Below are 27,746 nucleotides of genomic sequence, written 5' to 3' on the forward strand. Positions count from 1 at the left end.
AACAGAAACAAGACAAGATTTAGTTGATGAAATAGTTCAGGCAGTCTACAGAATAAATAAAGCGGGAGGTGTGGTAATATTTGTTTGGGTTCCTGCTCATGTAGGAGTTGAGGGGAACCAATAAGTACGCAAAACAAGCAAGCACTAAAACAGAAGTAAACATGGAGATGAAGCACAGTAAAGAAGAAGTGAAGAACATCTTTAAGATAGAACACAATAAAAAGTGGCAGGATAATTGGAATAAGGAAAGAAAAGGTAGACAGTATTACAAAGTCCAGAGGAGAGTAGGTGTAATGAGAGGAGGAATAAGAAGACATTATTACTAGAATGACATTAGGACAGACATATCTAAATAGTTGATTGAAATAGATGGGGAAACATGCTACAGGACTGTGTGATTCTTGCCAACAGATAGAAAATGTAAGACATGTTTTAATACATTGTAGGAAATATAATAGAGAAAGGGAAATACTGGGAAATAAGTTAGCGAAAGAGAATATTAGGTTAGCAGTGGAAGATATGCACTCAGAACACACAGGTTATAAAGCAATACACACATTTTTTAAAAACACTGGGTTAAATAAAAGAATTTAGAGTAGGAATCCACCTCGATCCACGCTCCATTACAGTAGGTGGCGGTAATGCTCACCACAAGGTTGCTTGCCAACCGCCATAAAATAAGAAGAAGAAGAAGCGTGCGCAGTGCTGCCACACGCCAGCTTGTTTCTGTCGGACACTTTTCTATGTGACACAAAACAACCAGGAGCTGGAGAATTTGAAGGACTTGGACCGTTGGGTGTCAAATGAGTAAAATAGCAAGTGTATTTGATAAATGTATCCGGAAGAAAAGTGTTTTAGCTGAACGTGTCACATGAAGGTTAGCTTGCATGCTAACGAGATGCTCAACCCGTCCGGCGGCTCCGCAGATGAGCCCAAATCGGCCGTGGTCCAGCCGAGGATAGCCCTGTACCAAGGCCCCACAGGAGGACACAAGACCAACCTGTACCAAGGCCCCAGAGGAGGACACAAGACCAACCCCATCAGCGTCATTCTGGTTAGCTCTGGAAGCCGAGGGAACAAGCTGCTTTTCCGCTATCCTTTCCAGAAAGTCGCCGAGTGCGCGACGTCGCATGCAGGTATGTTAGCATCATGCTAACTTAGCAGCACAATATCTTCTTGTGACGTCATCGTGTGCAACATTACAACAATGGATCTATTTTCTATGTCAACCTGATGTTTTCCCCATAAAGCAAAACAGCGGAATCGCTATGCACTGAACACAACAGCGGAAGTTGAAGACCAAGATGGAGATTCAAGGTATTTTAATATTTTCACACCCACACTCCATGTACACAATCCCTGTATTCAATCCATGTACACAATCCATGTACACAATCCCTGTATTCAATCCATGTACACAATCCATGTACACAATCCCTGTATTCAAACCATGTACACAATCCATGTACACGATCCATGTACACAATCCATGTACACAATACAATCCATGTACACAATCCATGTACACAATCCCTGTATTCAATCCATGTACACAATCCATGTATTCAATCCATGTACACAATCCATGTACACAATCCCTGTATTCAATCCATGTACACAATCCCTGTATTCAATACATGTACACGATTCATGTACACCAGGGGTGGGCAATTAATTTTCACCGGGGGCCGCATAAGCAACCCGAGCACTGATGGAGGGCCACACGACAATATTTCAATTCAATTTTGCTCAATATTATTTTTGATATACCGTAAGATAAATAATAATGATGATAATAATAATAATAATTAATAATAATAATAATTTAATTTAACCTAACTTAACTTTATACATAAGCAGATTGCTTTTGATGGTCACTTTATCCTGCATTAGCCAACATTTTTCCCTGTCAGATTTGGACAACCATCTGTTGTTAAAAATAGTTTTTAATCATATTTATTTTATATTGGTTTTTATATTGGTTTTATATGTAATTGTTTTTTCTTTTTATTCAGTCATTGGTGGAGCTAAGGATAATATTTGAATATTGTTTTTAATATTGTTGTGCAGCACTTTGGAAACATTTTGTTGTTTAAATGTGCTATATAAATAAAGTGGATTGGATTGTCACACCTGCCAGCTTGTCCCATTTCAGTCCTAACATGTCCAAACACGCATTTACCTATGTGAACAAGTCATTACCTGTGGTTGTCTCTTTAATTGACTGCATGGCTGCCAGCTACTTCGTGGTTTGAAAGTCTGCAGTTATCCCACGTAAGAAGAAGAGCAGCTGGAGGTGTCACGTACATCACAGATCTCATCCAAAGTTAGCGAAAAACAGTCCATGTCTCCGGGCATACAGCGCAACAGAGTCCAATAAGCACTCCTTAATAAACTCTCCGTCAGAAAACGCCTTACTTTTTCTGGCGCTTTTGTGAGAAATGACGAAACTTGTCCTGACGGCTGCATCTCTGGGGGTGTGAAATATGGCAAAAAGTCCTTGTTGGCTTTGCAGTTTTACCATCAACGCATCAGCCTCCCTTGCGCGCGCTTCATCAGACACATTCCGCTATTTTCCCTCGTGTTTCTTCGTGTAGTGGCGATTAAAATGATATTCTTTAAACACAGCAAGCTGTGTACCACACATTAAGCACACAGCTTTACCTTTAATTTCTGTAAAGAAATACTTGGCAGTCCATGTCTTGTTGAAAACACGCCATTCCTCATCAACTTTTCTTTTTTAGCGTCTCATCACTTGTCTCTATGCACCTTCACTCACAGGTTTCCCCCGGACATACGGCATAAATAACACATTTCAAAATAAAAGCAGCACAGTTGTATTGCGCGCACGACATAGATGTTTTTTAAACTTTATTTTGTCATTTGTGATTGCGCCGTTCAATTCACTCACAATCGCACACGCGCATACGTCCACACGGAAGTAATACAAATAACGCTTTTCAAAACAAAAGCCGCACCGTTGTATTGCACACTCAACATAGATACTTTTTGAAATGTATTTTGTAATTTATGATTGGCCTCACGCGGGCCGGACAGTGCCCAGGTCTGATGTACACAATGTACATGTCCCTTGGCAAGTTGACCTGCAATGAGGCGCTTTTGGTAGCCATCCACAAGCTTCTGCTTGTGTACGCTAATAACCAACACCACTTGCTCCTTGGAATAAAGTTTTAATGGTGACATTGGCCGATTATGAATAAGTCAATCAGTTGAAGTCTGAAGTTGAAATACTTCATTTTGGCATGGATAAACTGCTATGTCCGTGTGTGTTTGTTTTCTTTGGCAAACAGTGAGCAAGAGCAATAGGATTCCTAAGCCGAATGTCTGGTGGTAATATTGCAGCTTTAACCCTGATGGGCAATGTGATGAACGAGCCAGAATGCCGTGACCACATGATGATAACAAAAAAAAGACAACTCGACATAGTTTTTTCAACGGGGGATAAAACACACTTCCACTTGTTTCCTAATGTTTATTTAGGTACAATTTTTGCTTACAGAAATGAAAGTCCATTTTATTTTTTTGGTTGATTAATTTTGGATAACAAAGTTGTTACTTCCACTTACAGCAGGCCTGGGCATTTATTTTGACTCGAGGGGCCAAATTTAGCGAAAAGAATATGTCTGGGGGCCGGTATATCTACTTTTAGGAACACTAATACAAAACCTCACAATAATGTCTGATTGAAAGCTAAAAACCTTTTGACAGACCGCCTTAAAAAACTGAATTTTATTTTTTTTTACTGAATGAGCCACCCAGAATGTACATGAAAATAAAGAATGTTACAATATTAACTATGAAGGATAAAACACTGAATATTAACATATGAACGTCATACTCCCTCTCCATCCACATATTTTACAATTAAGCCAAACGCAACAAAAATGCAACAAACAGTGAAATATGAACATGAAAGGTAAAAAATAAAAAAAACTCCACCTACAATCTGATATATGTGATATATCACTAAGCTTTACAACTTTGCTGTAAAAATCTCCTTCCACGTCTGTCCCTGACACCCACATTTCACACTCTGTGGAAACACTCCCCACCCACACTGCTTGGTACCTCGTCTGAGCTGCTGTGACTCACATTACTATAGTAACTCATTAGATAAATGATAAATAAATGATAAATGGGTTATACTTGTATAGCGCTTTTTGAGCATAGTAACTAATTAAATGACCATAGTAACTCATTACATGACCATAGTAACTAATTAGATGAGCATAGTAACTAATTAGATGATCATAGTAACTAATTAGATGACCCTAATAACTAATTAGATGACCATAATAACTAATTAGATGAGCATAGTAACTAATTAGATGAGCATAGTAACTAATTAGATGTCCATAGTAACTAATTAGATGAGCATAGTAACTAATTAGATGGCCATAGTAACTAATTAGACGAGCATAGTAACTAATTAGATGAGCATAGTAACTAATTAGATGACCATAGTAACTAATTAGATGAGCATAGTAACTAATTAGATGAGCATAGTAACTAATTAGATGAGCATAGTAACTAGTCTATGATGCAGATTCCAAGCATGTAAAGACTTAGTATAATTGAAGACTTAGGGTCATTATAAAAGATGAGTGCACATCATAATGGCAGCTACACTTTACATCTTAAACATCTAAACAAGTTATTTGGGAATGTCCGGCGGGCCAGATTGAAAAGCTTAACGGGCCACATGTGGCCCCTGGGCCTTCATTTGTCCAGGTGTGACTTACAGTATAATGAAAAACAATTCTACAGAGAAATAAAGTGTATATGCTTTTAAGTGGTTACTTGCATTATTATTATATGTAATGATAAGTATAGTATCTGTATAGTTATTTCTTCAGTTTAAAAACATGATGTAGAAAAAAGCTCAGTCTCTGGTAGATTGACAGTCTAAAAGTAACATGTCTTCATTCACTCATTATTTTCTCAGTTTTATCCACACATACAGTACAGGCCAAAAGTTAGGACACACCTTCTCCTCATTCAATGCAATGTTTGCTTTATGTTCATGACTATTTACATTGTAGATTGTCACATCAAAACTAGGAATGAACACATGTGGAGTTATGTACTTCACAAAAAAATAACTGAAAACATGTTTTAAATTCTAGTTTCTTTAAAATAGCCACCCTTTGCTCTGATTACTGCTTTGCACACTCTTGGCATTCTCTGCATGAGCTCCAAGAGGTAGTCACCTGAAATGCTTTTCACTTCACAGGTGTCATAGTTTTGATGTGACAATCTACAATGTAAATAGTCATGAAAATAAAAAAAACGCATTGAAACGAGAAGGTGTGTCCAAACTTTTGGCCTGTACTGTATGTATAAAATATAAAAACAGCAAATCACAATTTTGGGGAGGAAAATGGCAGTTAGGGTTTTTGTCCATATCGTGCAGCCGAGCGCAGAGTTTCATGTTCCGTGATTCAATCAAATAACGCCACAGAGATGGATGAATATAAGAAAGTATATCTCTGCCAAAAATCTCAACTTTGTGTAACTATCTTGACACATAGGAGACTTATTATATAAATCAAGAAGATCAGGCAGCAGTTAACACATTCTCATACTTTCTGTAACTGGGAGAAAAGATGTCAGCCAGCTTAAAAGTTGTCCCAACTATTATCTACGTGAAGGGGAATTGCCAAGAATTGTTTAGTTTTTTTAAATGATCACAAAATGTTAGGGTTCCTTACGAGAAGTATTAAATCCATAAAGTGCTATAAAAATGAGTAGATGGCGAGTTATTGTGATGTGGAGAAGTCACGTATTTTTACCAATTTTCCCATTTGCTCCTCTTCGATACTTGTAATAAAGGTGCTTGTGAATGCTCTCATTACGGTACTGAAACCCACGTTTCCCAAAAAATTATGTGAAAAAAACACTTAAAACCTTATCCAGCTGTTTACTGACTATTCATGTTTAAATAACTTTTACTGCAAATGACTATCGGTTCCAAACCTCCTTGACTATTAATAATCCTGTCGGCATCGGCCTTGAAGAAAACATATTGGTTGATCTTTACTTTTTATTTATTTTCACTCACTAGGAGGCTGTAGGGGTGTCATGGTGGCAGTCAGGGATCTCCAGCACTCACTCACTCACTAGGAGGCTGTAGGGGTGTCATGGTGGCAGTCAGGGATCTCCAGCACTCACTCACTCACTAGGAGGCTGTAGGGGTGTCATGGTGGCAGTCAGGGATCTCCAGCACTCACTCACTCACTAGGAGGCTGTAGGGGTGTCATGGTGGCAGTCAGGGATCTCCAGCACTCACTCACTCACTAGGAGGCTGTAGGGGTGTCATGGTGGCAGTCAGGGATCTCCAGCACTCACTCACTCACTAGGAGGCTGTAGGGGTGTCATGGTGGCAGTCAGGGATCTCCAGCACTCACTCACTCACTAGGAGGCTGTAGGGGTGTCATGGTGGCAGTCAGGGATCTCCAGCGCTCACTCACTCACTAGGAGGCTGTAGGGGTGTCATGGTGGCAGTCAGGGATCTCCAGCGCTCACTCACTCACTAGGAGGCTGTAGGGGTGTCATGGTGGCAGTCAGGGATCTCCAGCGCTCACTCACTCACTAGGAGGCTGTAGGGGTGTCATGGTGGCAGTCAGGGATCTCCAGCACTCACTCACTCACTAGGAGGCTGTAGGGGTGTCATGGTGGCAGTCAGGGATCTCCAGCACTCACTCACTCACTAGGAGGCCGTAGGGGTGTCATGGTGGCAGTCAGGGATCTCCAGCACTCACTCACTCACTAGGAGGCTGTAGGGGTGTCATGGTGGCAGTCAGGGATCTCCAGCACTCACTCACTCACTAGGAGGCTGTAGGGGTGTCATGGTGGCAGTCAGGGATCTCCAGCGCTCACTCACTCACTAGGAGGCCGTAGGGGTGTCATGGTGGCAGTCAGGGATCTCCAGCGCTCACTCACTCACTAGGAGGCTGTAGGGGTGTCATGGTGGCAGTCAGGGATCTCCAGCACTCACTCACTCACTAGGAGGCTGTAGGGGTGTCATGGTGGCAGTCAGGGATCTCCAGCACTCACTCACTCACTAGGAGGCTGTAGGGGTGTCATGGTGGCAGTCAGGGATCTCCAGCACTCACTCACTCACTAGGAGGCCGTAGGGGTGTCATGGTGGCAGTCAGGGATCTCCAGCACTCACTCACTCACTAGGAGGCTGTAGGGGTGTCATGGTGGCAGTCAGGGATCTCCAGCACTCACTCACTCACTAGGAGGCTGTAGGGGTGTCATGGTGGCAGTCAGGGATCTCCAGCGCTCACTCACTCACTAGGAGGCCGTAGGGGTGTCATGGTGGCAGTCAGGGATCTCCAGCGCTCACTCACTCACTAGGAGGCTGTAGGGGTGTCATGGTGGCAGTCAGGGATCTCCAGCACTCACTCACTCACTAGGAGGCTGTAGGGGTGTCATGGTGGCAGTCAGGGATCTCCAGCACTCACTCACTCACTAGGAGGCTGTAGGGGTGTCATGGTGGCAGTCAGGGATCTCCAGCACTCACTCACTCACTAGGAGGCTGTAGGGGTGTCATGGTGGCAGTCAGGGATCTCCAGCACTCACTCACTCACTCACTAGGAGGCTGTAGGGGTGTCATGGTGGCAGTCAGGGATCTCCAGCACTCACTCACTCACTAGGAGGCTGTAGGGGTGTCATGGTGGCAGTCAGGGATCTCCAGCACTCACTCACTCACTAGGAGGCTGTAGGGGTGTCATGGTGGCAGTCAGGGATCTCCAGCACTCACTCACTCACTAGGAGGCCGTAGGGGTGTCATGGTGGCAGTCAGGGATCTCCAGCACTCACTCACTCACTAGGAGGCTGTAGGGGTGTCATGGTGGCAGTCAGGGATCTCCAGCACTCACTCACTCACTAGGAGGCTGTAGGGGTGTCATGGTGGCAGTCAGGGATCTCCAGCACTCACTCACTCACTAGGAGGCCGTATGGGTGTCATGGTGGCAGTCAGGGATCTCCAGCACTCACTCACTCACTAGGAGGCTGTAGGGGTGTCATGGTGGCAGTCAGGGATCTCCAGCACTCACTCACTCACTAGGAGGCTGTAGGGGTGTCATGGTGGCAGTCAGGGATCTCCAGCACTCACTCACTCACTAGGAGGCTGTAGGGGTGTCATGGTGGCAGTCAGGGATCTCCAGCGCTCACTCACTCACTAGGAGGCTGTAGGGGTGTCATGGTGGCAGTCAGGGATCTCCAGCACTCACTCACTCACTAGGAGGCTGTAGGGGTGTCATGGTGGCAGTCAGGGATCTCCAGCACTCACTCACTCACTAGGAGGCTGTAGGGGTGTCATGGTGGCAGTCAGGGATCTCCAGCACTCACTCACTCACTAGGAGGCTGTAGGGGTGTCATGGTGGCAGTCAGGGATCTCCAGCACTCACTCACTCACTAGGAGGCTGTAGGGGTGTCATGGTGGCAGTCAGGGATCTCCAGCACTCACTCACTCACTAGGAGGCTGTAGGGGTGTCATGGTGGCAGTCAGGGATCTCCAGCACTCACTCACTCACTAGGAGGCTGTAGGGGTGTCATGGTGGCAGTCAGGGATCTCCAGCACTCACTCACTCACTAGGAGGCTGTAGGGGTGTCATGGTGGCAGTCAGGGATCTCCAGCACTCACTCACTCACTAGGAGGCTGTAGGGGTGTCATGGTGGCAGTCAGGGATCTCCAGCACTCACTCACTCACTAGGAGGCCGTAGGGGTGTCATGGTGGCAGTCAGGGATCTCCAGCACTCACTCACTCACTAGGAGGCTGTAGGGGTGTCATGGTGGCAGTCAGGGATCTCCAGCACTCACTCACTCACTAGGAGGCTGTAGGGGTGTCATGGTGGCAGTCAGGGATCTCCAGCACTCACTCACTCACTAGGAGGCCGTAGGGGTGTCATGGTGGCAGTCAGGGATCTCCAGCACTCACTCACTCACTAGGAGGCTGTAGGGGTGTCATGGTGGCAGTCAGGGATCTCCAGCACTCACTCACTCACTAGGAGGCCGTAGGGGTGTCATGGTGGCAGTCAGGGATCTCCAGCACTCACTCACTCACTAGGAGGCTGTAGGGGTGTCATGGTGGCAGTCAGGGATCTCCAGCACTCACTCACTCACTAGGAGGCTGTAGGGGTGTCATGGTGGCAGTCAGGGATCTCCAGCACTCACTCACTCACTAGGAGGCTGTAGGGGTGTCATGGTGGCAGTCAGGGATCTCCAGCACTCACTCACTCACTAGGAGGCTGTAGGGGTGTCATGGTGGCAGTCAGGGATCTCCAGCACTCACCATCTTCTGCTGTTATTTAGCAGGTGCTGTAAAAAGAGATTTAAATGATGTCTTCAGACAAAGTGTATGTACGCTCTGCCCAACCACTTTTGTTTTGCTAGATTCTTTTCTCACATAAAGTTATTGGACTTTATGTGAGCCACATATGTGGTCCTCTCCAAGGTTTCTCATAGTCATTCACATCGACGTCCCATTTGGGGTTGTGAGTTTTTCCTTGCCCTTATGTGGGCTCTGTACCGCGGATGTCGTTGTGGCTTGTGCAGCCCTTTGGGACACTTGTGATTTAGGGCTATATAAATAAACATTGATTGATTGATTTCTTTTAAAGCACGGTATGACCAGCGAAGTGTCACTAAAAGACACTCTGCATGCCGAATATCCCTAACTTAATGTGTGTGTGTGTGTGTGTGTGTGTGTGTGTGTGTGTGTGTGTGTGTGTGTGTGTGTGTGTGTGTGTGTGTGTGTGTGTGTGTGTGTGTGTGTGTGTGTGTGTGTGTGTGTGTGTGTGTGTGTGTGTGTGTGTGTGTGTGTGTGTGTGTGTGTGTGTGTGTGTGTGTGTGTGTGTGTGTGCGTGTGTGCGCGCGCGCATTTGTTTCTTTGTTTGCCTGTTCCTTCTTTCTTTCTTGTTTATGGCCTCATTCCCCTTTCAGAGAACCATCTTCACTAACTGACCAACAGTTGGTAGCGGGGTAAGACTTTGGAATCATTCTAAAGCATCTTTCTTTTGCAGACATCACCCGCGTCTTTCTTTCATTTCTTTATTATTATTATTATTGCCATTATTACTGGGAGTGTAACGGTACGACTCAGTCACCACGGTTTCAGGGTTTGTTTTGGGTACAGCGAGGGAACAAAATGCAAGTGTAAAGAACGTTAATGATATTTAGAAAAAAAAAAGACCTAGCAGTCAATTGTTCAATAGAGACAATTCTCAAACAATGAAATGGTGTAGAGCATTTCTTTTTTGAAAGTGCATGTATCGTTACACCCTTAGTTACAGTACAGGCCAAAAGTTTGGACACACCTTCTCATTCAATGTGTTTTCTTTATTTTCATGACTATTTACATTGTAGATTGTCACATCAAAACTATGACACCTGTGAAGTGAAAAGCATGTCAGGTGACTACCTCTTGAAGCTCATGGAGAGAATGCCAAGAGTGTGCAAAGCAGTAATCAGAGCAAAGGGTGGCTATTTTGAGGAAACTAGAATATAAAACATGTTATTTCACCTTTTTTTGTTAAGTACATAACTCCACATGTGTTCATTCATAGTTTTGATGTGACAATCTACAATGTAAATAGTCATGAACATAAAGCAAACATTGCATTGAATGAGGAGAAGGTGTGTGGCCTGTACTGTATGTGTCATTGATGTGGTTTGAACCTTCTTCTTCTTCTTCTGTGTCCTCTACCAGTAATTGTGAATTGCGTTGTGTTTGTGAAAGAATTTCTTAATTGCGATTCAACTTCAATCAGCATGTTGACTCTGCACTCGTGGAGATTTTGTGGCATTTAATCCACATTTTGTCCCAATCGGTTTATGGCATTTTTTGTAACTGCAATCAAGTTCTTTATTGCAGCATGAATTACCTGCAGCATGAATCTTCTGCATTTCTCCCCCTGCAGGGAGCCTTCTTCCTGTTTCCTGCGCTCAAGTAGATCCGCAAGATTAATTGAAACAACACGGGACGCTGCATCAAACTTGAATGTTGTAACCGAGGCCAATCGAAAACTACTCCATCTTGTCTTTTCATCTGCTTTCCAATCTCCTTTCAAGGTTTTCTTTTCTTGTCTCACTTTTTGTTTGAAACGATAATCAAAATGTGACGTTTACGTCTTTCAGGTTCTCTGACATCATCCTGGCCACCATCCTGGCCACCAAATCAGACATGTGCGGCAAGAAGTTTGAGCTGAAGATCGACAACGTTCGATTTGTGGGTCACCCGACTTTGCTTCAGCATCCTCACGTCATTCAGGTCAGGAAGGGAATGTGATATTCTATCCATATTGTAGGGATGGGGATTGTTGACATTTCAACCCATGCTAGTAAAAAGGTGTAGGTTGCAGGTGTCAAACTCAAGGCCCGGGGGGACAGATGTGGCCCGCCACATCATTTTATATGGCCCGCTAATGCCTGGAAATAATATGCATCAATAAAGTACTTACTAAATGTATTTTTTCTTTCCATAAAAAAACAACATTTCTTGCATGCCAATTACATACTGTAAGTGTACAGCTCTGGTAGTGGCTACATTCGCACCCACCTGCACAAATGTACTTCAAAATGTAACAATCAAAATAAATATGACTTTTTTTTTGTTTACTAGGGCATGCATATATAATATGCATTAGTTTGACCATTTAAAATCAACGATAATAAAAAGGAGATGCTTGGAAATAGCATAAAAACGCGATTCATAACGTTACTTTTTGGTGTAACCATCATGAGCGTTCTGTTCAGGTATATTTCTTTTATATTTTGATAAATCATCATATTTATGTAATACAAAATTTAAATAGGTATTGATCAATCTTTAAGTTGTGTGTATTTGATTTCAGTTTGCTTTTGACATCTTATTTAGAATTGTAGTTGAAACTTTTACAACCTTGTGTTGCGCTCATGATGGCGTAACCAAACTACATTTCATTTAATGATCTTATTTGGAATATTTATTCCCTTTTTTACATTTAGTATATTTTAATATACTGTGTCTTATGCTTTTTTCTTTTTGGTACATGTACCATACATATAATACAATAAAGTCCCATATAAAGTGATGTTTCTAGCAATACTTTAATTTTGCCTTTGAAAGTAACACTCCAATGTCCATTAGTGGAGCTGTACACATATATTTGTATTCAAAAATCTGATAATGTCACAAACTCTATATTATTGTACATTTTTTTCTTAAAATAAATACTTAAATATCTGCTTGATGTATGTATGAACCTGTAATAATAATGTTGGTAATGTTAAAAATGTAATGTTAGTTACATTTGTATGAATTTAGATTGGAAAGTGGTTAACCATTAGTTTCATGTTTCATAATAATGTAACAAACATTTTATCATACATTCAACTTTTTTTTTTTTATTTCAAAGCAAGTTATTTATTCAATTATACATTGTAAAAATGGTAACAGCTGTTCAGTGTTCTGAATTGTATCATTAAAACATTTTTGAAGTAATACACCGCAAAAACAACCACCATAGAGTTTTATGATTAACACTCTGTCGCCAGAATTTTACGGGAAAAAAACATGGTCGCTTTTTAAATACAGTAATGTCCTGTAAAGAAAAAAAGATCAAATCCATGGTAAGATTCTGCCGACTGAGCTGCCAGTCTACAGATTTTTTTTTTACTTAGTACGTAAGAAAACAACATTGTTGTGCAATAATATTATGAGGGGACTATTACAAGCGGCCCTCTGAGGGCAGCCATAACTGCTGGAACCAAAACCTACAATAGTGCTTTTGTATTTTTGTGACATTAAAATGAAACGTACTAGTTTTTTAAATACAGTACTTTATTAATATAAATAAAAAGTAAGTAATAGTTTTTACTTGGTCTTCATCAGGGGTTCTGTGACCCACAGATCTACTGCACGGGGGTTGTGACATTTTTGGTTGTTTAGACTGTTTAAAATGATATTTTAATTTTATTACCCCTGTATTTTGTCCACAAATGTGAAATGTATTTAAATAGACATTGATCCAATTTTAGAAATGGCAGTAGCATGGCCACCCTCGTAACTGTACCATCCATCCATCCATCCATTTTCTACCGCTTATTCCCTTCGGGGTCGCAGGGGGCGCTGGAGCCTATCTCAGCTACAATCGGGCGGAAGGCGGGGTACACCCTGGACAAGTCGCCACCTCATCGCAGGGCCAACACCTTGTGGGTTTAAAATAAAATCATGAATAAATAATTGTATTATTTTTTAAAGGTTAACATTTAAAACAGCTAGTAATTAGTGCTCTAATTGCCAGCTAGCAATTAGCAATGCAAGCTGCCAGTTAGGGCGCCAGTTAAGGGCAATTTTTTGTATTTTCATTTTAATAGTTTTTTCCTAATTTCTAATGCTATGTATGAATGTTTAATTTATGTATTTTTGCAATAATGTCCCATTTATTTATAGAAGTACAGAGATAAAAATGTAAAATAATAATACTTGTATTAAAGAAATGAAGTAGAAAATATACGTATTTGAAATACACAGATAAACATATACTTTTTTTAATTCCTTAAATTTTTTTTTTTTTTTATTATTTTTATATCGTTAAAAAAATATAGTGTTCTTGATTTGTCTTCTTTGTATTTCTCATTCCATTTATATATATTGAGTAGTTGTATTTTACATCATTTAATGTGACATTTATTTTGTGACATGTTTTAAAAAATATATATATTGATGTATTAAAAAAATACACTTATGTTTTTAAAATGAATACGCTGATAAAAAATCAAGTAAAAGCAAACATATATTTGTATTAAAAAATACACTGAACATATCTTTTAAGTCCTGAACACAATGTCAAAAGTTTTTTTAATTTGATTATAAGTCACTGTGATAGCGGTCTGTCTTCTCTGTATTTATTTTGCTATTTATATATGTTGAGTATTTGTATTTTCAAAAATTACACTGACATTTTTTATTTTTATTAATATGTTTACATATGTTAACAATTCATTATATTCTATTATAATTTACTGTGTTAGTGGTCTGTCTTCTCTGTATTTCTCATGCTATTTATATATATATATGTATATATATATATATATATATATATATATATATATATATATATATATATATATATATATATATATATATATATATATATATATATATATATATATATATATATATATATATATGCATGTATATACTATATATGTATATATTACAAACCCCGTTTCCATATGAGTTGGGGAATTGTGTTAGATGTAAATATAAACAGAATACAATGATTTGCAAATCCTTTTCAAGCCATATTCAGTTGAATATGCTACAAAGACAACATATTTCATGTTCAAACTCATAAACTTTATTTTTTTTTTGTAAATAATAATGAACTTAGAATGTCATGGCTGCAACACGTGCCAAAGTAGTTGGGAAAGGGCATGTTCACCACTGTGTTACATGGCCTTTCCTTTTAACAACACTCAGTAAAGGTTTGGGAAGTGAGGAGACACATTTTTGAAGTGGAATTCTTTCCCATTCTTGCTTGATGTACAGCTTAAGTTGTTCAACAGTCCGGGGGTCTCCCTTCTGCTATTTTAGGTGACACACATTTTCAATGTCTGGACTACAGGCAGGCCAGTCTAGTACCCGCACTCTTTTACTATGAAGCCACGTTGATGTAACACGTGGCTTGGCATTGTCTTGCTAAAATAAGCAGGGGCGTCCATGGTAACGTTGCTTGGATGGCAACATATGTTGCTCCAAAAGCTGTATGTACCTTTCAGCATTAATGGTGCCTTCACAGATGTGTAAGTTACCCATGTCTTGGCCACTAATACACCCCCATACCGTCACACATGCTGCCTGTTACACTTTGCGCCTAGAACAATCCGGATGGTTCTTTTCCTCTTTGGTCCGGAGGACACGACGTCCACAGTTTCCAAAAACAATTTGAAATGTGGACTCATCAGACCACAGAACACTTTTCCACTTTGTATCAGTCCATCTTAGATGAGCTCAGGCCCAGCGAAGCCGACAGCGTTTCTGGGTGTTGTTGATAAACGGTTTTCGCCTGTCATAGGAGAGTTTTAATTTGCACTTACAGATTTAGCGACCAACTGTAGTTACTGACAGTGGGTTTCTGAAGTGTTCCTGAGCCCATGTGGTGATATCCTTTACACACTGATGTGGCTTGTTGATGCAGTACAGCCTGAGGGATGGAAGGTCACGGGCTTAGCTGCTTACGTGCAGTGATTTCTCCACATTCTCTCAACCCTTTGATGATATTACGGAGCGTAGATGGTGAAATCCCTCAATTCCTGGCAATAGCTGCTTGAGAAAGGTTGTTCTTAAACTGTTCAACAATTTGCTCAGGCATTTGTTGACAAAGTGGTGACCCTCGCCCCATCCCTGTTTGTGAATGACTGAATCTACTTTTATACCCAATCATGGCACCCACCTGTTCCCAATTAGCCTGCACACCTGTGGGATGTTCCAAATAAGTGTTTGATGAGCATTCCTCAACTTATCAGTATTTATTGCCACCTTTCACAACTTCTTTGGCACGTGTTGCTGCCATCAAATTCTAAAGTTAATGATTATTTGCAAAAAAATAAAGTTTATGAGTTTGAACATGAAATATGTTGTCTTTGTAGCATATTCAACTGAATATGGCTTGAAAAGGATTTGCAAATCATTGTATTCCGTTTATATTTACATCTAACACCATTTCCCAACTCATATGGAAACGGGGTTTGTAGTATATATATATATATACAGTATGTGTGTATCCATATGTTTGTGTGAGTGTGTGTGTGTGTGTGTGTGTGTGTGTGTGTGTGTGTGTGTGTGTGTGTGTGTGTATCTATATATGTGTGGAATATTTGTATTTTTGCATTATTTAATGTTATGTTTATTTATAAAAATACACAAAAATGTTTAGTTAAAAATAGTTGTATTCACTGATAAGAATATAAGTAAAGATTTACTTTAACATTATTACTTAACATTATTTTTGATTAAAAAAATACTGATTCAAATTTAAGCATTTAAAAACATGTTTTAATGTTTACAATTTGTATCGTAACTTACTGTGTTAGTGGTCTATCTTCTTTATATTTGTCATGCTATTTATGTATGTATTGAATAAATTTATTTTTGCATCATTTAACGTTTCCAAAAAATACGCAGATAAAAAATGTTACATTTTAAAATACTTGTATTTATTGAAAAAAATACACTGATTAAAATGTAAGTTGAAAAAAATATGTATTTGTTGAGAAATTACACTGATAAACACATATTTTTTAATTCCAAATGTTTTGCCCATTTTTGAAATTTCGTCATAATTCACTCTTTGTGATCGGTCTTCTCTGTATTTCTCATTTATACATGTGAATATTTGTATTTTTGCTTTTTTTTACTGTACCATTTATTTATAAAAATACACGGATAAAAATTGTAATTGAAAAATACTTTTTTGAATTAAAAAAATACACTGATAAAAATGCAAGTTAAAAAGTACTCTTTTGGAAAAAATACACTCATAAACACATACATTTTCTAATTCCTAAAGAAAAGTTTACAATTTTTTTGATTAAAATTCATTGTGTTCATGGTCTGTCTTCTCTGTATTTCTCATGCCATTGATATATGTTGACTATTTGTATTTTGCATCATTTAATGTGGCATTTATTTATTTATGATGTTTTTTATATTTACATATTTATGTATTACTTTTGAAATGTAACTGTTTGTTGTTTTAGGTGTCTAAAACCGATCCTTCGCCAAAGAGAGAGATGCCCACCATGATCCTATTTAATGTGGTCTTTGCATTAAGGGTAAGACAATGTCCATTTGTTTATACACACACACCACTTCATTAGGTAAACCTGCACAATAAAATCTAAAAAATGCAGTCTTTATTAAAGATGATAAGTTTGAGTGTTTATTTAACAATATGTTTATTATTGTGTATTGTAGTGCTTTTGATGGACTGCATCAGTCTGTTTTGAATATTTTGATCCGATCTTGCAGCTAAAAGTATTAGACACTTGAAGCAGGGCACAATATATAACATTTATTCTGGGTTAACCAAATACAGGTCTCTCATTTTCTTGTATTATTAGTGATATTGGCATGCATGATGGCGGGGGTCTCATTGAAGTTAGAAGTGATGTGTTTATGTGTGGTAATCTTATCTGCAACAGCAGAGGCTAGAAGTGGGAGGTAAATGTTCCTGCCCTTGCTGAGTCACTGTTAGCGGCCTCTCAGCTGAGCGTGGGGGAGGATGGGCCCAAAAGGGCTGAGTCATGTTATGCTTGGCGAGATCGAACTTGGATATTTGTACAATAACAATAATAAAAAACATCTTATTATTGTACTTATAGATTGTATTGAGCTATAATGTATTTATTTTAACATCACTAATATTCAAAATGTATTGCATTTGTACTGTTGGACACCTGATATAGAGGATCTTTGATGAGTGCTTTTTGCCGTCTTTTTAATGTCCAATAACGACGTACTTCTTGGTGAAGCTGGCATACAGTGACTGATGTGCCATTTTTTTCAGGCCAACGCCGACCCCTCCGTCATCTGCTGCATGCACAACCTTTCCCGCCGCATCGCCATTGCACTGCAGCACGAGGAGCGCCGCTGCCAGTACCTGACCAGGGAGGCCAAACTCATGCTGGCCGTGCAGGACGAGATCACCACCGTCACGGAAAGTGAGCGTCAAAAGCCTTGCTTCACCGACTGCGCGTGGCGTGTAAAAAAATAAATAATAATAATGACATCACTGGTGGCTTCTTCTTCTTTTTGTGTCGTCAGCTGACGAAAGTCCACAGTCGCCGTTCAGGCAAATTCTCCCCAAATGCAAGCTGGCCAAAGACCTGAAGGAGGCGTTCGACAGGTTAGAAGGCGCAATATATTTTCATTATTGCGTCAATTACTCGTAACGTTGATGTTTTGTCAGCCTGTGCACCACCGGGGTGGTGCGACTGCACATCAACAATTGGCTGGAGGTGAGCTTCTGCTTGCCGCACAAGATCCACCGTATTGGAGGCAACTACATCCCACCTGAGGCGTTAGAGCGCAGCCTGAAGGCCATCAGGTAAACCTGCATGATTCACTGACATCCAATCATGAGCATAATTATCTTAGTGAAGGCTTAAATACCTACAAACCCCGTTTCCATAGGAGTTGGGAAATGGTGTTAGATGTAAATATAAACAGAATACAATGATTTGCAAATCCTTTTCAAGCCATATTCAGTTGAATATGCTACAAAGACAACATATTTCATGTTCAAACTCATAAACTTGATTTTTTGCAAATAATCATTAACTTTAGAATTTGATGGCAGAAACACGTGACAAAGAAGTTGGGAAAGGTGGCAATAAATACTGATAAAGTTGAGGAATGCTCATCAAACACTTATTTGGAACATCCCACAGGTGTGCAGGCTAATTGGGAACAGGTGGGTGCCATGATTGGCTATAAAAACAGCTTCCCAAAAAATGCTCAGTCTTCCACAAGAAAGGATGGGGCGAGGTACACCACTTTGTCCACAACTGCGTGAGCAAATAGTCAAACAGTTTAAGAACAACCTTTCTCAAAGTGCAATTGCAAGAAATTGAGGGATTTCAACATCTACGCTCCATAATATCATCAAAAGGTTCAGAGAATCTAGAGAAATTATTCCACGTAAGCAGCATGGCCGGAAACCAACATTGAATGAGCGTGACCTTCCATCCCTCAGACGGCACTGTATCAAAAAGCGACATCAATCTGTAAAGGATATCACCACATGGGCTCAGGAACACTTCAGAAAACCACTGTCAGTAACTACAGTTGGTCGCTACATCTGTAAGTGCAAGTTAAAGCTCTACTATGCAAAGCCAAAGCCATTTATCAACAACACCCAGAAACGCCGCCGGCTTCTCTGGGCCCGAGATCATCTAAGATGGACTCATGCAAAGTGGAAAAGTGTTCTGTGGTCTGACGAGTCCACATTTCTAATTGTTTTTGGAAATATTCGACATTGTGTCATCCGGACCAAAGGGGAAGCGAACCATCCAGACTGTTATCCACGCAAAGTGTAAAAGGCAGCATGTGTGATGGTATGGGGGTGTATTAGTGGTCAAGACATGTTCTAGGGTGAAAGTGTAAAAGGCAGCATGTGTGATGGTATGGGGGTGTATTAGTGGTCAAGACATGTTCTAGGGTGAAAGTGTAAAAGGCAGCATGTGTGATGGTATGGGGGTGTATTAGTGGTCAAGACATGTTCTAGGGTGAAAGTGTAAAAGGCAGCATGTGTGATGGTATGGGGGTGTATTAGTGGTCAAGATATGGGTAACTTACACATCTGTGAAGGCACCATTAATGCTGAAAGGTACATACAGCTTTTGGAGCAACATATGTTGTTATCATGGACGCCCCTGCTTATTTCAGCAAGACAATGCCAAGCCACGTGTTACAACAGCGTGGCTTCATAGTAAAAGAGTGTGGGTACTAGACTGGCCTGCCTGTAGTCCAGACATTGAAAATGTGTGGCGTCTAAAATATGAGAAGGGAGACTGTTGAACAACTTAAGCTGTACATCAAGCAAGAATGGGAAAGAATTCCACTTCAAAAATGTGTCTCCTCACTTCCCAAACCTTTACTGAGTGTTGTTAAAAGGAAAGGCCATGTAACACACTGGTAAAAATGCCTTTTTTGCAATGTGTTGCTGCCATTAAATTCTAAGTTCATGATTATTTGCAAAAAAAAATCTAGTTTCTCAGCGTGAACATGAAATATCTTGTCTTTGCAGTCTATTCAATTGAATATAAGTTGAAAAGGATTTGTTGTATTCTCTTTTTATTTAGCATTTACACAACATGACAACTTCACTACTTTTGTACTTTGTATTATTTAGTTAATGGCTGTAAAGGTGCACTTCACTGGGTTAGACTGCCACCTGTTGTTCATTCAATGTTATGACCTCTGCCAAGAATCTAATCTCCCGAATCATCAATCAATGTTAGAATCATTTGCTCTAGAGAGTGTGTGTTGCTTCCAGGCCCTATCACACACTGCTGTGTTGCTTCCAGGCCCTATCACACACTGCTGTGTTGCTTCCAGGCCCTATCACACACTGCTGTGTTGCTTCCAGGCCCTATCACACACTGCTGTGTTGCTTCCAGGCCCTATCACACACTGCTGTGTTGCTTCCAGGCCCTATCACACACTGCTGTGTTGCTTCCAGGCCCTATCACACACTGCTGTGTTGCTTCCAGGCCCTATCACACACTGCTGTGTTGCTCCCAGGCCCTATCACACACTGCTGTGTTGCTTCCAGGCCCTATCACACACTGCTGTGTTGCTTCCAGGCCCTATCACACACTGCTGTGTTGCTTCCAGGCCCTATCACACACTGCTGTGTTGCTCCCAGGCCCTATCACACACTGCTGTGTTGCTTCCAGGCCCTATCACACACTGCTGTGTTGCTTCCAGGCCCTATCACACACTGCTGTGTTGCTTCCAGGCCCTATCACGCACTGCTGTGTTGCTTCCAGGCCCTATCACGCACTGCTGTGTTGCTTCCAGGCCCTATCACACACTGCTGTGTTGCTTCCAGGCCCTATCACGCACTGCTGTGTTGCTTCCAGGCCCTATCACGCACTGCTGTGTTGCTTCCAGGCCCTATCACGCACTGCTGTGTTGCTTCCAGGCCCTATCACACACTGCTGTGTTGCTTCCAGGCCCTATCACACACTGCTGTGTTGCTTCCAGGCCCTATCACACACTGCTGTGTTGCTTCCAGGCCCTATCACACACTGCTGTGTTGCTTCCAGGCCCTATCACACACTGCTGTGTTGCTTCCAGGCCCTATCACACACTGCTGTGTTGCTCCCAGGCCCTATCACACACTGCTGTGTTGCTCCCAGGCCCTATCACACACTGCTGTGTTGCTCCCAGGCCCTATCACACACTGCTGTGTTGCTCCCAGGCCCTATCACACACTGCTGTGTTGCTCCCAGGCCCTATCACACACTGCTGTGTTGCTCCCAGGCCCTATCACACACTGCTGTGTTGCTTCCAGGCCCTATCACACACTGCTGTGTTGCTTCCAGGCCCTATCACGCACTGCTGTGTTGCTTCCAGGCCCTATCACGCACTGCTGTGTTGCTTCCAGGCCCTATCACACACTGCTGTGTTGCTTCCAGGCCCTATCACACACTGCTGTGTTGCTTCCAGGCCCTATCACACACTGCTGTGTTGCTTCCAGGCCCTATCACACACTGCTGTGTTGCTTCCAGGCCCTATCACGCACTGCTGTGTTGCTTCCAGGCCCTATCACGCACTGCTGTGTTGCTTCCAGGCCCTATCACACACTGCTGTGTTGCTTCCAGGCCCTATCACGCACTGCTGTGTTGCTTCCAGGCCCTATCACACACTGCTGTGTTGCTTCCAGGCCCTATCACACACTGCTGTGTTGCTCCCAGGCCCTATCACACACTGCTGTGTTGCTCCCAGGCCCTATCACACACTGCTGTGTTGCTCCCAGGCCCTATCACACACTGCTGTGTTGCTCCCAGGCCCTATCACGCACTGCTGTGTTGCTTCCAGGCCCTATCACGCACTGCTGTGTTGCTTCCAGGCCCTATCACGCACTGCTGTGTTGCTCCCAGGCCCTATCACACACTGCTGTGTTGCTTCCAGGCCCTATCACACACTGCTGTGTTGCTTCCAGGCCCTATCACGCACTGCTGCTGTTGGAAGGTGAGAAGGCACTACTGAGCCAACTTCCTGTCGACTGCTCCCCCGCCATGATGCGCCTGATCAAGACGTGCTCGGCGGTGAAAAACCTCCAGCAGCTGGCCCAGGACACAGACCTGGCCTTGCTTCAGGTCAGACCAGCACGCACAAACACATTTGTATCACACATTCAATGTAAATATCTATTTTATATTTTTAATATATTTTTGATACTAAAAAAATCAAATCTTTTAAAAGTAAATGTTATTTTTTTGCAAATATTGAAATAGTTATACAAGCAATACATTTGAAAGGCAAAAATAACACAGTCCCCATTATTTGATGTTAAAACTTCAAAGAAGAGAAATAAAAGAGCACTTCAAGTCCAGCCAAGACTTAGGCAATGGGAAGAAGGGTCAGAAAGACTTAGGCAATGGGAAGAATGGTCAGAAAGACTTAGGCAATGGGAAGAAGGGTCAGAAAGACTTCGGCAATGGGAAGAAGGGTCAGAAAGACTTAGGCAATGGGAAGAAGGGTCAGAAAGACTTAGGCAATGGGAAGAAGAGTCAGAAAGACTTAGGCAATGGGAAGAAGGGTCAGAAAGACTTAGGCAATGGGAAGAAGGGTCAGAAAGACTTAGGCAATGGGAAGAAGGGTCAGAAAGACTTAGGCAATGGGAAGAAGGGTCAGAAAGACTTAGGCAATGGGAAGAAGGGTCAGAAAGACTTAGGCAATGGGAAGAAGAGTCAGAAAGACTTAGGCAATGGGAAGAAGAGTCAGAAAGACTTAGGCAATGGGAAGAAGAGTCAGAAAGACTTAGGCAATGGGAAGAAGGGTCAGAAAGACTTAGGCAATGGGAAGAAGGGTCAGAAAGACTTAGGCAATGGGAAGAAGGGTCAGAAAGACTTAGGCAATGGGAAGAAGAGTCAGAAAGACTTAGGCAATGGGAAGAAGAGTCAGAAAGACTTAGGCAATGGGAAGAAGGGTCAGAAAGACTTGGGCAATATATATATATATATATATATATATATATATATATATATATATATATATATATATATATATATATATATATATATATATACAGTATATTATATATATATATATATATATATATATATATATATATATATATATATATATATATATATATAATATACTGTATATATATACAGTATATTACATATATAAAAATAAATATTGACTATAAATATAAATACTATATGCATAATACATATATACCATATGGTATAAATATTATATATATATATATATAATATGTATACTACTTCATGTAACATATACATACATACTACATAATTTATTTTTATATAAAGAACAGGCCAAAAGTGTGGACACAGCTTCTCCTCATTCAATGTTTATGTTCATGACTATTTACATTGTAGATAGTCACATCAAAACTGTGAATGAACACATGTGGAGTTATGTACTTAACAAAAAAAGAGAAATAACATGTTTTATATTCTAGTTTCTTCAAAATAGCCACCCTTTGCTCTGATTACTGCTTTGTACACTCTTGGCATTCTCTCCATGAGCTTCAAGAGTTTAAATGGTTTTGTGCCTGATAAGGCAAAGGTGTGCCTTATCAGGGTTGATTAGTGGAATGTCTTGCTTTACCAATGTGGTTGGGACCATCAGTTGTGTTGTGAATGACAAGGTGTGTCAAACCTTTGGCCTGTATTGTATATATCTATGTATTTTGATACATTATTATTAACTATTAGTTTTAGTTAACAATTAGTATTGTTTTACCAATGTTTCCTCAATAATGGTTCATACATTTTTGTACAAAAAAATAGTTGTTACATTAGGTTGTATTTGTGTATCCAAGTTGTAATAACCTTGTGCTGTATTTTGTTTATTTCTTTAAAGTTTTTTTATTACACATTTTTCAACATAATTGAATTAATAAAACTGTCTAAAATAGTTATTTTATTTCAAATAATTTTAAAGAATAATAAACATAATTTAAAAAGAGGTATGTTGTTTTTTATATAATTTTGGTAAACTTTTGAGCACACTGATGATTTTTCTTTGCTGCCATCTTGTGGACTACATTTGTACTGTTTTTTGTTTTTTTAACTTTCACACCGTCTTTTGTTGTCAGATCTTTCAAATAGCCGCCCACCTGGTGTACTGGGGCAAGGCCATCATCATCTACCCTCTGTGTGAGAACAACGTCTATATGTTGTCTCCTCACGCCAACATCCACCTGTGAGTCTCCTCCATGTGTGCTATAATGTTGCCTGTCCTATAATGGGAGTCTCCTCCATGTGTGCTATAATGTTGCCTGTCCTATAATGGGAGTCTCCTCCATGTGTGCTATAATGTTGTCTCCTCACGCCAACATCCGCCTGTGAGTCTCCTCCATGTGTGCTATAATGTTGCCTGTCCTATAATGGGAGTCTCCTCCATGTGTGCTATAATGTTGCCTGTCCTATAATGGGAGTCTCCTCCATGTGTGCTATAATGTTGTCTCCTCACGCCAACATCCACCTGTGAGTCTCCTCCATGTGTGCTATAATGTTGTCTGTCCTATAATGGGAGTCTCCTCCATGTGTGCTATAATGTTGCCTGTCCTATAATGGGAGTCTCCTCCATGTGTGCTATAATGTTGTCTCCTCATGCCAACATCCACCTGTGAGTCTCCTCCATGTGTGCTATAATGTTGTCTGTCCTATAATGGGAGTCTCCTCCATGTGTGCTCCTTGTTGCCTGTCCTATAATGGGAGTCTCCTCCATGTGTGCTCCTTGTTGCCTGTCCTATAATGTGAGTCTCCTCCATGTGTGCTCCTTGTTGCCTGTCCTATAATGTGAGTCTCCTCCATGTGTGCTCCTTGTTGCCTGTCCTATAATGGGAGTCTCATCCATGTGTGCTCCTTGTTGCCTGTCCTATAATGTGAGTCTCCTCCATGTGTGCTCCTTGTTGCCTGTCCTATAATGGGAGTCTCATCCATGTGTGCTCCTTGTTGCCTGTCCTATAATGTGAGTCTCCTCCATGTGTGCTCCTTGTTGCCTGTCCTATAATGTGAGTCTCCTCCATGTGTGCTCCTTGTCCTATAATGTGACCTGGCTCACTGCAGATGTCCTATAATGTGACCTGGCTCTCTGCAGATGTCCTATAATGTGACCTGGCTCTCTGCAGATGTCCTATAATGTGACCTGGCACTCTGCAGATGTCCTATAATGTGACCTGGTTCTCTGCAGATGTCCTATAATGTGACCTGGTCGTATGTCCTATAATGTGACCTGGTTCTCTGCAGATGTCCTATAATGTGACCTGGTTCTATGTCCTATAATGTGACCTGGTTCTCTGCAGATGTCCTATAATGTGACCTGGTTCTATGTCCTATAATGTGACCTGGTTCTATGTCCTATAATGTGACCTGGTCCTCTGCAGATGCTCCCCTCAGGCTGAACAGTTTTCTGAGAAGTTCCCTGGTCACGATCTTCCTTCCATGTTGGCAAAGTTGTCGCTGCCTGTCTCACTGGCTGAGTTCAGGAACCCTCTGGAGGCTCCTGCACAGGAGGTACACCTGCTATTATTACACCTGCACAGGAGGTACACCTGCACAGGAGGTACACCTGCTATTATTACACCTGCACAGGAGGTACACCTGATATTATTACACCTGCACAAGAGGTACACCTGCTATTATTACACCTGCACAGGAGGTACACCTGCACAGGAGGTACACCTGCTATTATTACACCTGCACAGGAGGTACACCTGCTATTATTACACCTGCACAGGAGGTACACCTGCTATTATTACACCTGCACAGGAGGTACACCTGATATTATTACACCTGCACAAGAGGTACACCTGCTATTATTACACCTGCACAGGAGGTACACCTGCACAGGAGGTACACCTGCTATTATTACACCTGCACAGGAGGTACACCTGCTATTATTACACCTGCACAGGAGGTACACCTGCTGTTATTACACCTGCACAGGAGGTACACCTGCTATTATTACACCTGCACAGGAGGTACACCTGCTATTATTACACCTGCACAGGAGGTACACCTGCTGTTATTACACCTGCACAGGAGGTACACCTGCTATTATTACACCTGCACAGGAGGTACACCTGCTATTATTACACCTGCACAGGAGGTACACCTGCCATTATTACACCTGCACAGGAGGTACACCTGCTATTATTACACCTGCACAGGAGGTACACCTGATATTATTACACCTGCACAGGAGGTACACCTGCTATTATTACACCTGCACAGGAGGTACACCTGCTATTATTACACCTGCTATTATTACACCTGCACAGGAGGTACACCTGCTATTATTACACCTGCACAGGAGCTACACCTGCTATTATTACACCTGCACAGGAGGTACACCTGCTATTATTACACCTACACAGGAGGTACACCTGCTGTTATTACACCTGCTATTATTACACCTGCTATTATTACACCTGCACAGGAGGTACACCTGCTATTATTACACCTGCACAGGAGGTACACCTGCTATTATTACACCTGCTATTATTACACCTGCACAGGAGGTACACCTGCTATTATTACACCTGCACAGGAGGTACACCTGCTATTATTACACCTGCACAGGAGGTACACCTGCTATTATTACACCTGCACAGGAGGTACACCTGCTATTATTACACCTGCACAGGAGGTACACCTGCTATTATTACACCTGCACAGGAGGTACACCTGCTATTATTACACCTGCTATTATTACAAGTGCTATTATTACACCTGCTATTATTACACCTGCTATTATTACACCTGCTATTATTACACATGCTATTATTACACATGCTATTATTACACCTGCTATTATTACACATGCTATTATTACACCTGCTATTATTACACCTGCTATTATTACACATGCTATTATTACACATGCTATTATTACACCTGCTATTATTACACCTGCTATTATTACACATGCTATTATTACACCTGCTATTATTACACATGCTATTATGACACATGCTATTATTACACCTGCTATTATTACACCTGCTATTATTACAAGTGCTATTATTACACCTGCTATTATTACACCTGCTATTATTACACATGCTATTATTACACCTGCTATTATTACACATGCTATTATTACACCTGCTATTATTACAAGTGCAGCGTGCTATTATTACAAGTGCTATTATTACAAGTGCTATTATTACACCTGCTATTATTACACATGCTATTATTACACCTGCTATTATTACACCTGCTATTATTACACATGCTATTATTACACATGCTATTATTACACATGCTATTATTACACATGCTATTATTACACCTGCTATTATTACACATGCTATTATTACACCTGCTATTATGACACATGCTATTATGACACATGCTATTATTACACCTGCTATTATTACACCTGCTATTATTACAAGTGCTATTATTACAAGTGCTATTATTACACCTGCTATTATTACACATGCTATTATTACACCTGCTATTATTACACATGCTATTATTACACCTGCTATTATTACAAGTGCAGCGTGCTATTATTACAAGTGCTATTATTACAAGTGCTATTATTACAAGTGCTATTATTACAAGTGCTATTATTACAAGTGCAGCATGCTATTATTACAAGTGCTATTATTACTAGTGCTATTATTACTAGTGCTATTATTACAAGTGCTATTATTACAAGTGCTATTATTACAAGTGCTATTATTACAAGTGCTATTATCACAAGTGCAGCATGCTATTATTACAAGTGCTATTATTACAAGTGCTATTATTACAAGTGCTATTATTACTAGTGCTATTATTACTAGTGCTATTATCACAAGTGCAGCATGCTATTATTACAAGTGCTATTATTACAAGTGCTATTATCACAAGTGCAGCATGCTATTATTACAAGTGCTATTATTACAAGTGCTATTATCACAAGTGCAGCATGCTATTATTACTAGTGCTATTATTACAAGTGCTA

General features: G+C 40.9%; 1 protein-coding gene across 2 annotated transcripts in view; it reads left to right on the plus strand.

The window, feature by feature from the left end:
- The first annotated feature begins 686 nt into the window (after positions 1 to 686).
- nprl3 (NPR3-like, GATOR1 complex subunit) overlaps positions 687 to 27,746 on the plus strand; it is a 52,458-nt gene continuing 25,398 nt past the window's right edge. Inside the window, exons 1-10 of one of the 2 annotated variants that reach the window (XM_062049788.1) lie at positions 687 to 1,136; positions 1,251 to 1,317; positions 11,168 to 11,300; positions 16,775 to 16,849; positions 17,584 to 17,737; positions 17,841 to 17,922; positions 17,986 to 18,123; positions 21,748 to 21,904; positions 23,881 to 23,987; positions 25,174 to 25,303. In XM_062049788.1, coding sequence (XP_061905772.1) covers positions 872 to 1,136; positions 1,251 to 1,317; positions 11,168 to 11,300; positions 16,775 to 16,849; positions 17,584 to 17,737; positions 17,841 to 17,922; positions 17,986 to 18,123; positions 21,748 to 21,904; positions 23,881 to 23,987; positions 25,174 to 25,303 — 1,308 coding nt within the window. In that variant the 5' untranslated portion in view covers positions 687 to 871. Of the gene's footprint in view, positions 1,137 to 1,250; positions 1,318 to 10,822; positions 11,102 to 11,167; positions 11,301 to 16,774; positions 16,850 to 17,583; positions 17,738 to 17,840; positions 17,923 to 17,985; positions 18,124 to 21,747; positions 21,905 to 23,880; positions 23,988 to 25,173; positions 25,304 to 27,746 lie in introns of those variants that run through there. The other variant, XM_062049789.1, reaches the window with a different exon arrangement.

This window comes from Entelurus aequoreus, linkage group LG06 (genome assembly GCF_033978785.1).
Source record: "Entelurus aequoreus isolate RoL-2023_Sb linkage group LG06, RoL_Eaeq_v1.1, whole genome shotgun sequence".
Lineage (NCBI taxonomy): Eukaryota > Metazoa > Chordata > Actinopteri > Syngnathiformes > Syngnathidae > Entelurus > Entelurus aequoreus.